The following is an 18,438-nucleotide window of genomic DNA, read 5'->3' as shown; positions in this document are numbered from 1 at the left end:
CTGGGATGTGTTTATTTCATACTAAATAGAATGTTTATTTTTGTTTTATAATATCAGAAGAACCGTTTTATAAGACTGTGAAGTTTATTGGAAGACTATAGAACTAAATACATTTAAGTAATAATCTTACAATTTACTAATAAAATTAATACGTTACATTTCAGATATACAGTCATGGTGGGAAGTACCAAGTATTGCTCATTTCTGTTCATTGTTTCGAGCAGCGTTCAATCTCTTGGACTTCGATATTGAGGTTAGTAAGTCATACTGTGTAGGTATAACTTCATATATACGTTATTTTTGAGTCTGTAAGTATTCAAATTGCAAAGTTTTAGCGAGAATTGTTGAATTACATTTATGTTATAAATAGGTTTAGTGAGCGCCTTATACAATATGTATGTATCGAGTGTTTTGCATTGATGGTAATTAATATCAGAGAGGATGTGCATGAGCAGACATTTTAGTAGAACTTTATTGCCCTCATGTTTATTCATTTATGGTTTTTTTGACACAGTAAGCTAATTTTCATAAAATTGAATCCAAATCACTGCTGTAAATGCAACTATGTATTTTTTTGGTCATCCTTAGTCATATGATCCGTATCGGTGGTAAAATTAATACACCCTGTTAGATCTTTGAGGTCTTTTTAGGCTTTCGGAAGTGGTGGTAGTTGTAATATATATGTAGTAATCCGTAGTTTGAAATTCTAAAGTACCAGTGAGTGTGTAGAATGTTTTCTGTTTTGTAGATTACCACTTTGTCGTTTTATGTTGAGATCCCTTGGTAAACAGAGCATTTTGCCACACTGGCCCTGACTTTCCAGCGACGAATTTACTTAGCAAAACGCCTGTTCGAGCAAATTTTTGACAGCCTGCGGTAGTTACAGAATATCTTGTATGCGTGAATTTTTGATCCTGCTACACACCACAGATGGAAGAAAAAAGAACTTATTGAAATAATTTAAAATAACGTAACAATTGTAGCACACCACTCTGAAGACATCGTGTGATTGCTGCAACTGCTACGAACCTGCCCTCAAATATCTTAGTTTCTTATATATCCTGCAGATAATTTTCTTAGACATTTTCATACGAAATCATTGAACATAACCTGGTGATATCATCATTGTGTTGCAGTAAGCGGGAAAACACTCATTTTTCGGTCCACAGTAAATCTGTTTGTGTATCTACCAGAAGTATATGTGCAAGGCATAAAAGCCTCAACAAACCAAACCTTACCTGTCATTAACCCTTAAGAAATTCGCGTAATTTATTTTTGAGATATATGTATACTCGTAAAGTTATACTATCTCTGAGTTTCTTTCCACCATGAAATAATGAAATACAAATGAGACATCAGACTCGTGTATGGTGCATAGTGAGATCGAAGATTCAATCAATGTATTTTATATTATTACAAAATTTCGAAGGTGAGATACAACACAATGGATGCATTTTATTGTATTGGAACAATGATACCCACAACATACTTTCAATTTACTGTCAATCTCACATTGTTTCCTTGAATTTTGGGCAGTTAATGCCTGTTCTTGGACTAGAGGAACGTTTATTTTTGACGAATGGAAGTTGACTTGAAATATAAACGTCAATGTATATGCCCAACTTGGAGCCAGGCCACAAAAGGGAAATACACAGTAGGAGGAGAATTCGATCCAGTGCTGTGGATTGAATTCGGCGTAGCTCAGTGGTCAGAGCACTTGGTATGTAGAACCAAGGACCCGGGTTCGATCCCCGGCACTGGAGCAAATTTATCTCCTCAAATATTAATCGTCACTATAACAGATATTATTCTGTTGGACCAATGAATAACATCTTTAGTAAATTCGTCTAGCTATAGTACTGTTGCTCTAATTTCCAGCAGCCAATCGCGTTGCAGGTCAGCTACATTTAAACGTGTGCGTCTTGTGATTCGCTGAGGAAGATATTATTCATTTCTTAAGGCTCGATAAATACTTAATAAAATCGCCCGCCATTTTGGCTATTTCGTTGACGTTCGCAGAAAGGACACGAAGACGTTCTTTGCCGCTCAATTATTTGCTGAATTACAGTGCGTTTGATTTATTATCATAGGAGCTACAGCATGATAATGTTTAACGGTGTGGCAAATAGATTCCTCGTATGGTAGCTCGGCAACGAAAGAACAAAAATGGCGAACGATACTACCTACCTAGACTTTATAGAGCCTTCACTTCCTAAGACGTAAAGAAAGAGGAGTCTCGCCGGGAATAACAGCGTCGCGACTATAGCAGTGCATATTTCTGTACAGATTTCTGTACACTTTACTGCGGAATCCCGGCCATTAGTCACTCAGCTGAGTGCGTTCCTTGTATAATGGCAGTTGACTTGAAATATAAACGTCAACATATTTGCCCAACTTGGAGCCAGGCCACAAAAGGGAAATACACAGTAGAAGAAGAATTCGATCCAACTGTGGATTGAATTCAGCGTAGCTCAGTGGTCAGAGCGCTTGGTATGTAGAACCAAGGACCCGGGTTTGATCCCCTGTGCCGGAGCGAATTTTTATCCTCAAATATTAAATGAATTATGTTAGGTAAAGCACATTAATAGGATTTTAATTGATAAAGATTTTGTTTCACTTCATGCATTTTTTATGTCATATGATCCGAGAAATCATACTGTAACTTTTAAGTTCTTTATAATTATTTGAAAAATGTTATTGTATTGTCATTGTTGAGTGTTATTGATTTACTCTCAACATAACTTGTAATGTTCACAGGAACTGGAAGAAGCCCTTTTGACAGATGGAGCAGAAGATTCTGGAAGTTCCCTTCTCCAAGAACTAATTGTGAGGCTTTTGTGTGGTTGCCTCGGGAATAATGACATTTCAACATTCAATTATCAGATGTTTTTGCGCCGCTTGTTCAGGCAGAAATGTCAGGTGAATTTAAACTTTGTATGTAATTAACTCATATTGTTATGCATTTTAATTTACGAATTTTGCTCTGGTTAAAAACAAGACACTCTGTTTTTTTAGGTTCTTCTCTCTTAGTTTTAAAAAAAGTTTACAACAATTATTTGCTTTGTGTGAAATGCGTGTTATTATTCGGTTGAGAAGCTCTTGTCATCCAGTCTGCTGTCCAAAAATCTGAAAGTTAGAATTTATAAAACAGTTATATTACCGCTTCTTCTATATGGCTGTGAAACTTGGACTCTCACTCTGAGAGAGGAACATAGGTTAAGGGTGTTTGAGAATAAGGTGCTTAGGAAAATATTTGGGGCTAAGCGGGATGAAGTTACAGGAGAATGGAGAAAGTTACACAACACAGAACTGCACGCATTGTATTCTTCACCTGACATAATTAGGAACTTGAAATCCAGACGTTTGAGATGGGCAGGGCATGTAGCACGTATGGGCGAATCCAGAAATGCATATAGAGTGTTAGTTGGGAGACCGGAGGGAAAAAGACCTTTAGGAAGGCCGAGACGTAGATGGGAGGATAATATTAAAATGGATTTGAGGGAGGTGGGGTATGATGATAGAGACTGGCTTAATCTTGCACAGGATAGGGACCGATGGCGGGCTTATGTGAGGGCGGCAATGAACCTTCGGGTTCCTTAAAAGCCATTTGTAAGTAAGTAAGTAAGTATTTGCTTTGTGTTCTAGAAGTAGATATGAAATGACGAACTTTAGTTATTAGCTCTTCCCTTCCTGTTCTCCAGTGAAACGTAGTACAGTACCCTATAAGATGCTAATTAAGTAAACCGCTTATTAACCGGGACCACATATGAGGCAGGTAGGGGAGAGTCGGGTAGTATCGGACATCGGGTAATATCGGACAGTGAGTTTCATCTACCACACGATGATAGTACCTGATTGACATGGTTACGTTTCTGTGATGTCGCATAGAGAAACGTAACCATGTCATTCAGGTACTACCATATGGTGGTAGATGAAAGAAACGCACTGTCCGATACTACCCGATGTCCGATACTACCCGACTCTCCCCTACACTAATTTTGACTTACATACAGTGACATCTAAAACTTTTTCCTTACATTTTTATTGTACCTTGTTTTTTTATTATACCATGCAGGCTTTGCTTAATCATAAGTTGTCAGCATGTCTGGCCACGAAACCAGGTGGCTGGGTTCGAATCCCGGTCAGGGCAAGTTACCTGGCTGAGGTTTTTTCCGGGGTTTTCCCTCAACCCAATATGAGCAAATGCTGGGTAACTTTCGGTGCTGGACCCCGGACTCATTTCACCGGCATTATCACCTTCGTTTCATTCAGACGCTAAATAACCTAGATGTTGTTGTTGTTTTCTAATGCCAGGCATTTGACAATAAAGTCATTTGACCTCTTGCACTCCAATATTTTTCAAAGACATTGTCATGGTTAGCCACTGACGCACAGATTTTGAGATGTTCTGAATCCATTTCTTGATTTGAGTTGCACAATGGGCAGTTAGGGGACTGATATATTCCAATTCTATGCAGATGCTTGGCCTGTTGCCAATCTAAATGCAGCTACAGACGATTTGCGTGGTAAATCGGGAATCAGCTGTGGATTATGATGCAGAGAGTTCCATTTTTTCCCTTGAGATTGTGTTATCAAATTTTGTTTGTTGAAGTCTAAGTATGTAAATAACCTAGATGTTGATACAGCGTCGTAAAATAACCCAATAAAATAAAATAATTGTAAGTTTTAGTTGCCATGGTAATATTTTAAGTACACTGGGGCGTGCTTCCGAACAGGGACAGCGGTATTTTCTCTAGGTACAATCAGAACATAGTTAAAAATGCAAGGAAAAAGTTTATGATGTCACTTTCAATGTCTATTAGCAATTTTTTTCATTGAAATACATGATTCATGAAAGGTAATACAGCATTACTATACTTGAACTCCCCTACCCAATCACAACAACCCCCACTGAAACCGAGCCACCAATCATAACAATGCCTGGTGAATTCAACGATAAAAAAAACACGTTCCCGTCATTTCCGAAAAATAAACACCAAAACACTATTTTCACCTTATAAAACTATCATAAAATCAAGAGCCCTTATTTAAAAAACCGTGCAGTAGTCGAACTCCTCTGAGTGCAGTACTGAACTCTCATAAATTTGAGATAAAGTGACCGTAAAAATTTATCTGTCAGCTTATAGAAGTTCTAACATCTATAGTCCCGTCGCTCTAATTTCCGGCAGCCAATCGCATTGCAGGTCGGCTACATTTGAACGTGTGCGTCTTGTGATTCGCTGAGGAAGACGTTATTCATTTCTTAAGGCTCGATAAATACTTAATATAATCGCCCGCCATTTTGGCTCTTTCGTTTTCGTTTGCAGAAAGGACACGACGTTATTTGCTGCTCAATTAGTTGCTGAATTATAGTGCGTTTGATTTATTATCATAGGAGCTACGACATGATAATGTTTAACGGTGTGGCAAATAGATTCCTCGTATGGTAGCTCGGCAACGAAAGAACAAAAATGGCGAACGATACTATCTACCTAGACTTTATAAAGCGTAGACGTAAGCAAAGAGGAGGAGTCACGCCGGGAATAAAAGCGTTGTGACTATAGAAATCCATCTTCACTAATAAAATCACCAATGTATTGTTAACTTCGATAGTAGACAGACTTTGTTAGAACAGTTCTCGTCACATCCGTTTTCCATAGTGTTAACGTGAATGAGGATCCATTGTAGCACAATTGTTGTACTTTCGGTTTAAGGAGCTTGATCATTGATTGGATATCATGAGGGCCTTTTCAATCTTCAGAGAATAAAATTTATACCAATTTTATTGTTAATATTGATTTGTAAATTAAATAATTTTATCATTGTGAGGCTAGCATTCACTTCAGAATGCCCACATCTGTTTGCAGATTTTCGTTTCCCTCACATAGATGTGATGACTACAGCTCGGACATGTAGGCCTAAGCACTTAAGATATTAAAAATAGGCAGGCAAAAAAGCACTAAAACATTCAAAATAGGCACGAAAATGCGAACCAATTTTAAGAAGTACATATATAATGGATATAGCCTGTAAATTATGAATATTTTCAATTATTTTAGAATTTGATATTGATGTATTTTATGACGAATTAAGCTCGGAAAATGAATGTAATTTTAATATGACAAGAAACTCAGAAGGCTATGAAAGAACAGTTCAGAAAAAGCTCCAACAATGTAAAATCCCAAACTAGTTTTCAGAATGTATCTCAACAGAGCTGTTCATTCATGTTAAAATCCCGGAAAAATGTTATCTTTGCTTTGCTCCCACATAACCTATAACCTTACTATACTGCACGTGCAGGGGAGGGGGGGGGGTGTGTGTGTGTGTGTGTGTGTGTGTGTGTGTGTGTGTGTGTGTGTGTGTGTGTGTGTGTGTGTGTGTGTGTGTGTGTGTGTGTGTGTGTGTGTGTGTGTGTGTGTGTGTGTGTGTGTGTGTGTGTGTGTGTGTGTGTGTGTGTGTGTGTGTGTGTGTGTGTGTGTGTGTGTGTGTGTGTGTGTGTGTGTGTGTGTGTGTGTGTGTGTGTGTGTGTGTGTGTGTGTGTGTGTGTGTGTGTGTGTGTGTGTGTGTGTGTGTGTGTGTGTGTGTGTGTGTGTGTGTGTGTGTGTGTGTGTGTGTGTGTGTGTGTGTGTGTGTGTGTGTGTGTGTGTGTGTGTGTGTGTGTGTGTGTGTGTGTGTGTGTGTGTGTGTGTGTGTGTGTGTGTGTGTGTGTGTGTGTGTGTGTGTGTGTGTGTGTGTGTGTGTGTGTGTGTGTGTGTGTGTGTGTGTGTGTGTGTGTGTGTGTGTGTGTGTGTGTGTGTGTGTGTGTGTGTGTGTGTGTGTGTGTGTGTGTGTGTGTGTGTGTGTGTGTGTGTGTGTGTGTGTGTGTGTGTGTGTGTGTGTGTGTGTGTGTGTGTGTGTGTGTGTGTGTGTGTGTGTGTGTGTGTGTGTGTGTGTGTGTGTGTGTGTGTGTGTGTGTGTGTGTGTGTGTGTGTGTGTGTGTGTGTGTGTGTGTGTGTGTGTGTGTGTGTGTGTGTGTGTGTGTGTGTGTGTGTGTGTGTGTGTGTGTGTGTGTGTGTGTGTGTGTGTGTGTGTGTGTGTGTGTGTGTGTGTGTGTGTGTGTGTGTGTGTGTGTGTGTGTGTGTGTGTGTGTGTGTGTGTGTGTGTGTGTGTGTGTGTGTGTGTGTGTGTGTGTGTGTGTGTGTGTGTGTGTGTGTGTGTGTGTGTGTGTGTGTGTGTGTGTGTGTGTGTGTGTGTGTGTGTGTGTGTGTGTGTGTGTGTGTGTGTGTGTGTGTGTGTGTGTGTGTGTGTGTGTGTGTGTGTGTGTGTGTGTGTGTGTGTGTGTGTGTGTGTGTGTGTGTGTGTGTGTGTGTGTGTGTGTGTGTGTGTGTGTGTGTGTGTGTGTGTGTGTGTGTGTGTGTGTGTGTGTGTGTGTGTGTGTGTGTGTGTGTGTGTGTGTGTGTGTGTGTGTGTGTGTGTGTGTGTGTGTGTGTGTGTGTGTGTGTGTGTGTGTGTGTGTGTGTGTGTGTGTGTGTGTGTGTGTGTGTGTGTGTGTGTGTGTGTGTGTGTGTGTGTGTGTGTGTGTGTGTGTGTGTGTGTGTGTGTGTGTGTGTGTGTGTGTGTGTGTGTGTGTGTGTGTGTGTGTGTGTGTGTGTGTGTGTGTGTGTGTGTGTGTGTGTGTGTGTGTGTGTGTGTGTGTGTGTGTGTGTGTGTGTGTGTGTGTGTGTGTGTGTGTGTGTGTGTGTGTGTGTGTGTGTGTGTGTGTGTGTGTGTGTGTGTGTGTGTGTGTGTGTGTGTGTGTGTGTGTGTGTGTGTGTGTGTGTGTGTGTGTGTGTGTGTGTGTGTGTGTGTGTGTGTGTGTGTGTGTGTGTGTGTGTGTGTGTGTGTGTTTTTTTTTTGGCATATTCAGAATTCGTTAAAAAATGATAGGTCTGTACAAGTAATGAAAAATTAAAATACCAAAGCACAAGCCTCTAGTGTCATTTAACATTTCATAATGATAATAATAAAAATAATTATTTTATTTTACCTGGCAGAGTTAAGGCTTTAAGGCTTTCTCTTCCACTCAACCAGATTGCAACAGGAACAGTACATTGCGGAAAATCCAGTTTCCGCAATGACTAATACACACCACTTCTGACTAAGTGTCTATGTGACTGTGGATTTTAGTTTACTGTTGATAACAATATACATAATGGAAGTGAAATAACTCTGCATATTTTCAAAGTGATGTTTCCATGAATTGTTAGTCGCCAATGTCTGATGGAGTTGTATATATTGAATAAAAGTGGTGAGAGGGGGCATCCTTGACGAACTCCACAGTGTATTGGTCTCCACTGGGTATGTTCTGATCCAATAGTAATTTTGATAATGTTGTGGTTATATAATTCGTAAATTGTTCTTTTAATTGCGTTTGGAACTGAATCGTCTGCCAAAATTTGAAAGAGATTATTTCTGTCAACATGGTCAAAAGCTTTTTCGTAATCAATAAGAACCAAGTGAGTTTCTTTATTAAATTTCCTTTGTTTTTCGATCAAAATCTTCAGAGTAAAATATCCATCTGCGCAAGATCTGCCTTTTCAAAAACCGTTTTGTTCCTCACCAATGAGAGTTTTGTAGTGAGCTTTCAACTTAAGAGCTATTATTCTTGAGAAAATTTTGTATCCACTATTTAGGTCAGGAGACTGATTCCTCTGTAGTTTGTGCAATCTTTGATGTTGCCTTTCTTGAAGATTGGGATGATGATAGCTTTTTGCCGTGATGTTGGTAGAGCCTCTAGATGAAATAGTAATAGGACCAATCTGTTATGATAACACTGTAAATGGACGTAAGTATAGAACTGAGATTCTTCAACAGTTTTTCGTCTTATTAACTAAGAAAGAATGGTTATCCACTTAAAAGTCTTTTGAGAAAACACTCTAGCAAAAGTACTATACATGAAGCTAATATGCTCGAAAAAGACAATGCGAGGGCTGTCCAGAAAGTAAGTTTCTCTGGGCCATTCACAGAAAGAAAGCATATTTTCATGGAAAGATTTATTGGAACAGATGTATTAATTTCTGAGCTATTTTTCAACATATTTCCCACCGGAGTCATTTGTAATACTGTGGGATCAACTTTTGTAGCCATGTGTCATAGAAGTCTGCCACCTGAAATTGGAACCAGTGTGTGACAGCTGCCTGCATTTCTCTCTTGATCCCATGGTACATAAATGTCTCAGTTCCTGTAGGGAATATGTTGAAAAATAACTCAAGAATTGCTGTATCTTTTTCAATAAATCTTTACATGAAATTGTGTTTTCTTTCTGTAAACGGCCCCAGGGAAACTTACTTTCTGGACGCGCCTCGTAATTGGCAGAATTAGATATTTTATCGCTCCTTCTTTTTTCTTAATTTCAATCTCTTTGTGAGCAATTTCCAGTTTCTCATTTAAATAGTTGAATGGCAAGCTTTATTCGGTGTTAAATGAGCATGTATTTAGCAACATGGCATACTTATCTTAAATGCAGGACTGTCCCTTCAAATTTGGGATCCTGGGAATCATAGTCTGTGCATAGGGGGATGCCAACAGTGTTGGGGTACATGTAATTAGTGTTTGTCCATTGAAGGATAACGAAAGTATAATCTATGTTACAACAGAAATTGGGGGGATTCCATTTGAACTGGATTGAGGTTTTTGCCACACGTGCATGTATATACATAATGTCATATTATGTACAGTCTAAAGGTACGATCACACGTCGCTACTTTTGCAGCGCTGCAGTACAAAAAACTGTGCAACTCTTGTACTGCGACGTGTGAACAACGGTGCAACCCAAAAAGTAGCGGCTGCTGAACCTGCTGCCTGCTACTTTTCCATGCTGCGCGCAACTTAAAAGTAGCGACGTTGTGAACAGGGTTCTCAGGGTTGCAGCTGCAGCATTTTTGATATCGGTTTTGTTGAAACTTTTGCTGCGGTTGCAACCAGTGTTACCACCCAAATGTGCCAATGATACTTTTATTGTTTGGATATATTTTAATGTTAAATGTGATGAAAATAAATTATTTGTAACAGTTATTAAATGCACAACACAGTCTGAGCATAATTGGTGACGATAATTCATTTTTTAAATTTTCCATAGCGCAGTTCCAAACAGGAGGGTTGCCAACATTGATTACGTGAATATACTGTTGGTTATCATTTAAGTATATAGGCGTTTTTAAAAGCTTTATAGTAAAAATAATGTCAATTTCTGAATGCTAGATATGACAGAAAAGCAATAATAGATAAGGAAGCTTTCGCATGAGTTTCTTAATAATGCGAACATAACCACAAAATATATATTGAGAAGTCAACACGGAGATGGGAACCTGCAGCATGACTGCGGCTGCAAAAGTAGCACCTTGCGTGTGAACAGACTCGCAACCTCCAGTTGCAACTTTTGCAGCACTCGGGTTGCTCAGCACGAAAAGTAGCATGTAGCGTGCTACTTTTGGCTTACGTGTGAACACGACACGCAACTTTTGCAGCTGCAGTATAAAAGTAGCGCTGCAAAAGTAGCGACGTGTGACCGTACCTTTAGAAGAAAGTTTTGTCGCACAGATACTTTACAAGTCCCAGAAAAGAGGCAGTGTGCATGATCGGACATACAACGAAACAAAACTAATTTTATTACCTCAACTAGGCTTTCTCTTGTGAATCAGGTTGCTCATCCTCTAATCATGCGCACTGCCTCGTTTCTGGGGCTTATAAAGTATCTGTGCTACAAAACTTTCTTCTAAGACTGTACAACAATCAGTAATACTGAATAAATTGTTGCTGCTGCTTCGTAAGGTGGCTAGAAAATTAAATTTGGCACAGTATGGCACACTCGTCATTTTTATCTTCGGGGCAATATGAAGGGTAGAGTGTACAGAATAAACCACCACACTCTAGACCAGACGTCTCAATAGGGCCTTCTCGGAGCACATCCTCCTCTCCCTCTTTTTTTAATGTAAGAGTGGAACAAGATATGGGACCGGTTCGTGTATCTCCGGATGATGTCATTGACCTCGACGTTTGAATAGACATCTGTAACCGCTACGATTTTGTCTCCATCTCCGAGGAAAGAATGTCCTTATTACCGCAGATGTATGAACAAATAAAAGCTTTCATAGGGAAAGCGAAATTGTGGGAGTTGCAAGTTTCAGTGGATAACTGTTACCATTTCATTAATCTAAAATTGTTACCTACTTTGAATCAAGACCAGTGTAGCAAATATAATGAAGTACTGAAGGACTTGAGAAAAGAATTTGAGAGGACATATCATAAGGATACATACTTTAACAATCAAGAAGTTTAATTCTAATTTTATTATTATTATTATTAATATTATTATTATTATTATTATTTAATTGAATTTTATTTTATTAAATATAATATGAACTTAAAAAAAGAGAGATACTAAAAACCATTTACTAGAAATGAAGTATTTTGTTGTTTAGTCAACTGTCCGAAGACAGATCTGAACCTCACATGTGATATCAACAAGGCACCACTTATGAGGCAACTAGGCAAGGAGATAATGGGATAAGGTAGCCAGTTCCTTGTGCTTAAATAATTACGTAACATGTATGGTTCTTCATGCTTCAGATGTCTTCTTTTTACTCATAATATATAATGAGAAAATACATTTATTACTATTATTATTATTATTATTATTATTATTATTATTTTACTGCAAACGACTTAAGAAATTTTATTCCTTCCGTAAACAACTGTTTATTTTGACAGTACAACTCAAAAGTGCCGCTTTGTGGAATTTCTCCCGCGACAGTTACAACTTAGCTCACTCACGCTTGTAACATAATCAACGATCGGCTATCTTCGGGTACTCTGCTTATCTCTTCAGCTGACTACGCTATCTACATTTGCTCTGTGTAACAACTTTTATGCGTTGGCCTTGAGACGCCTGCTCTAGATGAAGTAAAGGAAAACATTTGCAAGGAAATTTGTTGAATTACAGAGAGGAAACTTGTGTGATGGAGAATTCCTTAGAGTGGTGTCAGAAATAAAAAAATGCTTTCTGAAATGAAATTCACTGATGGTGAGGGATGAATGTTGTCTAAAGCATGTTTTAATTATTTCAGGAATATGGGCGTGACAATCCTTTCAATACAGACATGGACTTCCAGTTCCTTCCTTTACGTACAAAGGTGGAGATACTGCACGCATTGTGCGACTTCAGGCTCGATGCAGAGGATGTGCAAGATTTACTTAAGGTGGGCATAGATGTCACGCGTTAAATAGATTTAATTTTAAATTATTGTTGTCTTAGTGTTGTTAGTTTGTCCTGAATAAATAAATGCAGTATAATGCTAGATATGTTGGAAATAGCTTATCAATTTTGCCAACATTCTCTTGTGTATATGAAAATGATTCTATTTCTGGGCTATTCCATCTCAAATCGACTGAAATATAGAGAAAATTGACCTTGCAATTTTTAAATACAATGAAACTTTTCTGTCCGTAGACAACTATGATACAATGCTTTGTGCAAAGTTTGAGGCATCAGAACTTCATAGTGTTTAAATTAAAAATATTTTAATTTATCGTATTTTCATGAAATTAGCAACTTTAAACTGTTGTGGCTCCGAAACCCTTTCACCCAATGATCAAAATCATGGTTTATTTTGATGCTGAAAAGTTAAAGTTTATACCGACATATAAACAGTTTTTCTTACTTTTTATAGAAATGGAGAAATTTAGATTTGTCTTAATTAAGACACCTTTGCCCACGAAAAAATATTTTAAAAATATATGGTTAGATTCCACATTGAAAATACAAATAAACAAGTATTTTTTACTGATGCAACGTTAATATGAAAGTATTGAAAAATCAAATAAAGAAAATAAATAGTACACGCGTGAACTAACCAGCTGACTGTGAGGCGGGAGCTAGCCTAGGCAAGCAAGGCCAGGAGACATAAACACGTGATGTTTCGTCTAGTAACGCATAGCTGGGCTAGCTTTATCACAGGTTTCCATAAACACAGGAGTAAAATGACACCCACCGCTCGCTTATCTTCATCTTTTGGCCAGTGTGTGCTGTGTTGCGCCTTTCAAGTGTAGGCATGTGAAAATAATTTATTTAATACCCCCGAATCTTATTGCCGTGACACTAAGCAAACAATGCCGAATCCCTCTTAATAATGCAAGGTTTTTTTCTCAATATTTTTTTACATTTTTACAAATGAGCAAAAGGCCTAAAAGTAAGTAAAATCAGATTATCTGTCTCTCTGTATACAATAAAAATAAGGATTACTTCTTATCATAACTTACCAAATGTCAGTTTCAAAATGAGCTCTCGCTCAATGTTCTGCAGTAAATGGTTCCAGAGTTCTGAGCGCTGAAAGAGGCTTTTTTTTATAAAATACGCTAAATTTGTCGCTCAACAATACAAAAACCGTTTGACTTTCGATAGTATATTTTTGCAAATGCACTCTCCTCAGCATCTTGTATAAATAGGGAAAAAATTAGAGTTTAGAAAAATGCGAGGTTTTTTACTGATCGATTTCATATGGAATAGCCTTTCTAGAGGTCAGTTTGAATAGTTTTCGTGTTAAGAAATGTGTTGCAAATACAGGGCTTCTGTTGTATATACTGATTGCAGGCGCAGTGTTTTGCTTCTTAGCGGCTAGACGTGTTGCAGCTGGCTGCACTTGTATGTTAACCCTGCGTTGTTTTGCTTCTCGATGGTTGAGCATGTCGCAGCCGGCGCACTCGTATGTTAACTCCACTACTTAAAACGTGTATAAAATCGTATTTTATAGAAGGTGCTAAAAATATCGTCCTCCTCCGTCTAAATAGGCTTGTTGGGAAAACACATCCTGATTGACACAATTAAGTTCGGCCACAAATGTTTCTGATTTCATTTCTTCTACCAGTATATATGATATTTAATCTCACAATAATAAAGTTAAATTGTTCAATTTAAGAACAATGAAAAGTAGACAAAGTGTATGGCTATTTTCATTAATGACTGAAGGTTTAATTGACCTCACAGCTAGTGTTCTTTTCAGATCAGACGTGGTTCCACCTCACATGACTGGCCTGTAAACAATCAAACACTCGCTATTAGTGTTCTGAAAATCCACATCGTGCACAAGAAATCTCTCTTCTTGATAGGAAAGTTGGAGTTTAGTGTGCTGTTAGCACAAGATGAATAATCAATCCGATTTTTTACAAGTAGAACACACTTTCTCTACCTTAATTGTTCTCATTTCATATTGGAGTGAAAATGGCAAGTTGTAGCCGATTTAAGTGAACACCATATTTTAACGTTTTGATGGCTACTTCATTCACACACAACCCACAGAATGTCTGGAGGACCACACCTGTTATTGGTCGACGCGTCCATTGGACCTAGCTGGGAGATCTTGTTGATTACCAGCTTTCCCTCCTTAAGCCACTGAAGCACGATTTTAGTGCCATAGCAGGTCAGCACTAGGAACAGAAAAGTAGAAAGAGGAGGAAGGAAAGGGAAATGAACCCCTAGGCCTCTTCAAGAAATGGATTCGGAACACCTCAAAATCTGTGCTTCAGTGGCTGGCCATGATAATATCTTTGAAAAATATTGGAGTGCAAGAGATCAAATGACTTTATTGTCAAACACCTGGCATTAGAAAACAACAACAACCTTAATTGTTCTTAAATTTTATCTACTCTTAATTGTCATAAAATTGAGCATTTCAGTTGTTGTGAAGTTATATATATTATATACTGGTAGAACAAATGAAATCAGAAACATTACACTGGTCGAACTTAATCATGTCAATCAGAATATAATGCCTCTTCAGCCGAGGGAGGACGACATTTCCAGCATCTTCTACATGGTACGATTTTATACATGTTTTAAGTAGCGAGTGCAACTGGCTGCGAGATGCCCAGCCACTGAGAAGCAAAACACTGCACCAGCTGTCAGTACATGTAATAAAAGCCTTGTATTATACATTTTATTACCAACTAAGTGTATTAGAACAAATATTTGGAACTAAGAATGATACCTTTTCTCCAGCAGTTTTGTCTCTTTTTCATAACCACATTTATTGTGAAATAAATTTGGTTGTATGATTTCTTACTACAGAAATGTTTTTTTTTTTTTTTTTTTTTTTTTTTTTGTTCATGTACACATTTTAGTGTTTGGGATCACTTTTGAAATTTTTTCTTCATTTATTATACCAAGTAACCATTTGTTGCTAAGTTTAGATCTGTTCACTTACTTGTTGATCAGTCTATGTTTATTGTATTAAGGGAGTTTGTAATTTAATATTTGTTCTGATATTCTTTCCTGGTCCAGTCTTTTTAAGTGGTTCAACAAATTTTTTCTGTGTTGTATTGTAATTTAATTTCGTCCTTTTCTGTTTATTTTGAAACTTACCTTTCAATTTCGCATTTCTTGTTTCTGTAATTGTGTTGTCACCTTCCTTCAATGTGCAACTTTCATCTTTTGAGAACAATTAAATATAGCTAAAGAAGTATCAAAATTCAGCCTAATAGACCTATCTTTGTGCGTGTGTTTGCATGCACGTGGGCACACCATGCACGGTTGTTCATTTAAATTAATAAGTGGAATAAATTAGTAGCAATATGTTCTCCAGAAAATTTATACCCTTGAACTTACTTGAACTTGTTTCAGAACTTGGAGTCAGATAGTTTGCGAGTTGAGCCATTGGGACATGACGAGAACCACTCTGCGTATTGGTATTTCTATGGTACTCGGCTTTACAGGGAAGATTATCCAAAAGTTGTAAGTCTCTTTTAATTTAGTGAATATCCTATTATACAGTTTAGACTAGTTTATAAGAGTGTTTATCTTGTCAATGTTTCTGCCGTATTAATAGCTGGGAGAAATTCTTTTTCGATGTACAGTAAAATCCCTCGTAACCGGCATCCAAATAATCTGCAATGGCTGGGCCAAAAAAAAAAAAAAGTTAAATCTGCCACATTGCCAGTCTGGGCCATCAGTGTTGCCACATTAGGAAGTTAGCATGAACTTTCGTTTTCAGTAAATATTCCAACCTAAAGTTAGTATATTATTTGTGTTGTGTGACATGTTTTAATAAAGAAAATCCACACAGTTTTTATGTTTATTTAATTACTAGCCCTACCCGTGCGCTCCGCTGCACCTCTTATAAATAAATATAAAGTAATTACATAATTAAAATAGGACGTTTGATCCAGGGAACATTCGTGTTTGATAGAAGGATAAATCGTTTAATATGTCACTTAATTTAAATTGTATTTAAATAATTAAAATGCGATCATTTTGGTCCTGAGACCACTCATTTGGTGCAATGACAATTCCTTTAACATGTTTCTTATTTGTTATTACATGCAACCATAGTTTAATGAAGATTGACATATAATTTATTTTTAATGTGTAAACTTTATGTTACTTGCTATATGTTTCCATTGAATTATGGTAATAACTTAATTTTAACCCTTGTTTTCTAGTCTTCAGTAAATAGCGCTTGGCCCACTATGATTCTGAACCCTCCAAATAACTTAAATAGTGACAGAGCATATATTTAATTTTATTTATTTCTTTCGAAAATGTAAAAGTTCACGATCTCCTATGTACCATTGCCATGGAATGAATAAATGTGTTTTTTTTTTCCTACTCATAAATTTTATATTTTGCACATAGGAGTTACTGCAGGAACATCTCTATAATCTGAGGCGGCGGTGAAAATGTATTATATTGTTATTTTAAAAGTCTTGTATATCCTTAAATATCAGTCCTATCAAAATTTTGCATGGAATAAAACTTATCGGAAATCATTTTTAAAGAAACTATTGTTATGTAATATTTTTCACAAAAATCAATAATAAGCGAGATATTTCGATTTATTTAATTCAGGCCCCCTTATAACCCCCCTTTTAAATAAAGTATTTTGAATACCATATAGCCTAAAATCTAAGTTACAACGAACTTAATTTATATTCCAATTTTCATTGAAATCCGTTCAACCATTATCGCGTGAAAAGGTAACAAACATCCAGACAGACAGACATACAAACAAAAATTTCAAAAAAGCCATTTTCGGTTTCAGGATAGTTAATAATACATGTTAACGCCAATTATTTTTGGAAAATCGAAAATTACCAGAAAAATTTTGGCTACAGATTTATTATTAGTATAGATGTTCGGGCCGTCAGTGTTGCCACATTAGGAAGTTCGCACGAACTTTCGTTGTCAGTGAATAATCGAACCTAAAATTAGTATATTATTTGTGTTGTGTGATGTGTTCTAATAAAGAAAATTTACACAATTTGTATGTTTATTCAGTTATGAGCAAGTGATAGAGAAATAAACTTCACATGGCTCCATTTTTAATATTTGGCACCATGAAATACGAACTTGTATATACAGGTATTTATTCAATTATCCAGCAAAATCTCGTATCCGGAACTAGTCTGGTCCCTTTGGTGCCAGTTTAGAGGGATTCTACTGTAATTACAAATTTGTGACATTAATGACATGGAGCTGTCATATTGCCTTAATTATTGGGAGGTATGATTGAAAATAAATTAACAGCCTGTATTGCTGGAAAATATTTGAAATTATATAGAGGAAGCGCAAAGAAAGCTTGCCTATTTGACTGATGCGCAGAAAACGATATTCGGTCCTTGTGCCGTCATGCTCATTATGGGGCTGCTATGAATCACGTAATGCTGATTGCAGAGCGCATTCGAAAGCGCGGTCTTGAGCTGTTCGTATCGTGAAATGTATTGTGCAGAGCGGGTAGAAGCCAGCGTATGCGTTACATATTCTGCGTTTTATCCCTCATATCAGGATTTTTATAGAGTTCAAAGTGTGTTTGTTAAATAACAGAGTTCTGTATAACATTCTATGTACTTAACAATGCCCCTGTTGGCTCTAAATTAGAAAGTGCTAATGAAATGTTACACAGTCAAACTAGGGAATTATTTATAATGTTTATAAATATATGAAAAACGAAACAGGTTCCGCTCGTAACGTAAGGAGTATATACAGATTAAAATAAATCGACCATAGTACCACGCTAGTTATCGGAACACTTTAATAAAATCACATAGTATTAGTTAGGCTATTAGTATTTTATTACAATGTCAAATATCAATTATTACACGATCACATATTTCTTATATCATCTTTGTAATTTCATTCAGTGATTTTATATGTAAAAGAATTCGTGCTTCTGTATTTTCAACAATGTTATGTTATTAGTTGCTCTGCAACTAGGTTTAGGTTACGTTACATGCGCTGTGATAAATCTCACTCGAAACATCAAGACAGCAGACGACTGAGAACTGACGACAGTTTGCCAATCAAATCGAAGCCAGGTCGAGTGCACCTGAACGTTTCCGAAAGTTTGCACCGCTTTCTGTGGCAAGGTCTTCTTGCGTTTACTCTACCAGATTATAATAACTTGTTATAATAACAAGTTGTATTTTTTTTTT

At 37.1% G+C, this 18,438-nt stretch overlaps 1 protein-coding gene across 1 annotated transcript in view; it reads left to right on the top strand.

Moving 5' to 3' along the window:
- Nucleotides 1–18,438, top strand: part of LOC138707242 (protein split ends-like) — a 99,099-nt gene that overhangs the window by 580 nt on the left and 80,081 nt on the right. The window contains exons 2-5 of the mRNA XM_069836594.1: nt 165–253; nt 2,758–2,919; nt 12,084–12,215; nt 15,632–15,742. Of these exons, the coding sequence (XP_069692695.1) occupies nt 165–253; nt 2,758–2,919; nt 12,084–12,215; nt 15,632–15,742 (494 nt within the window). The remainder of the gene's footprint in view (nt 1–164; nt 254–2,757; nt 2,920–12,083; nt 12,216–15,631; nt 15,743–18,438) is intronic.

This window comes from Periplaneta americana, chromosome 1 (genome assembly GCF_040183065.1).
Source record: "Periplaneta americana isolate PAMFEO1 chromosome 1, P.americana_PAMFEO1_priV1, whole genome shotgun sequence".
Taxonomy (NCBI): domain Eukaryota; kingdom Metazoa; phylum Arthropoda; class Insecta; order Blattodea; family Blattidae; genus Periplaneta; species Periplaneta americana.
The sequence above is the reverse complement of the archived record's forward strand: the minus strand, read 5'-3'. Positions and strand labels throughout refer to the sequence as shown.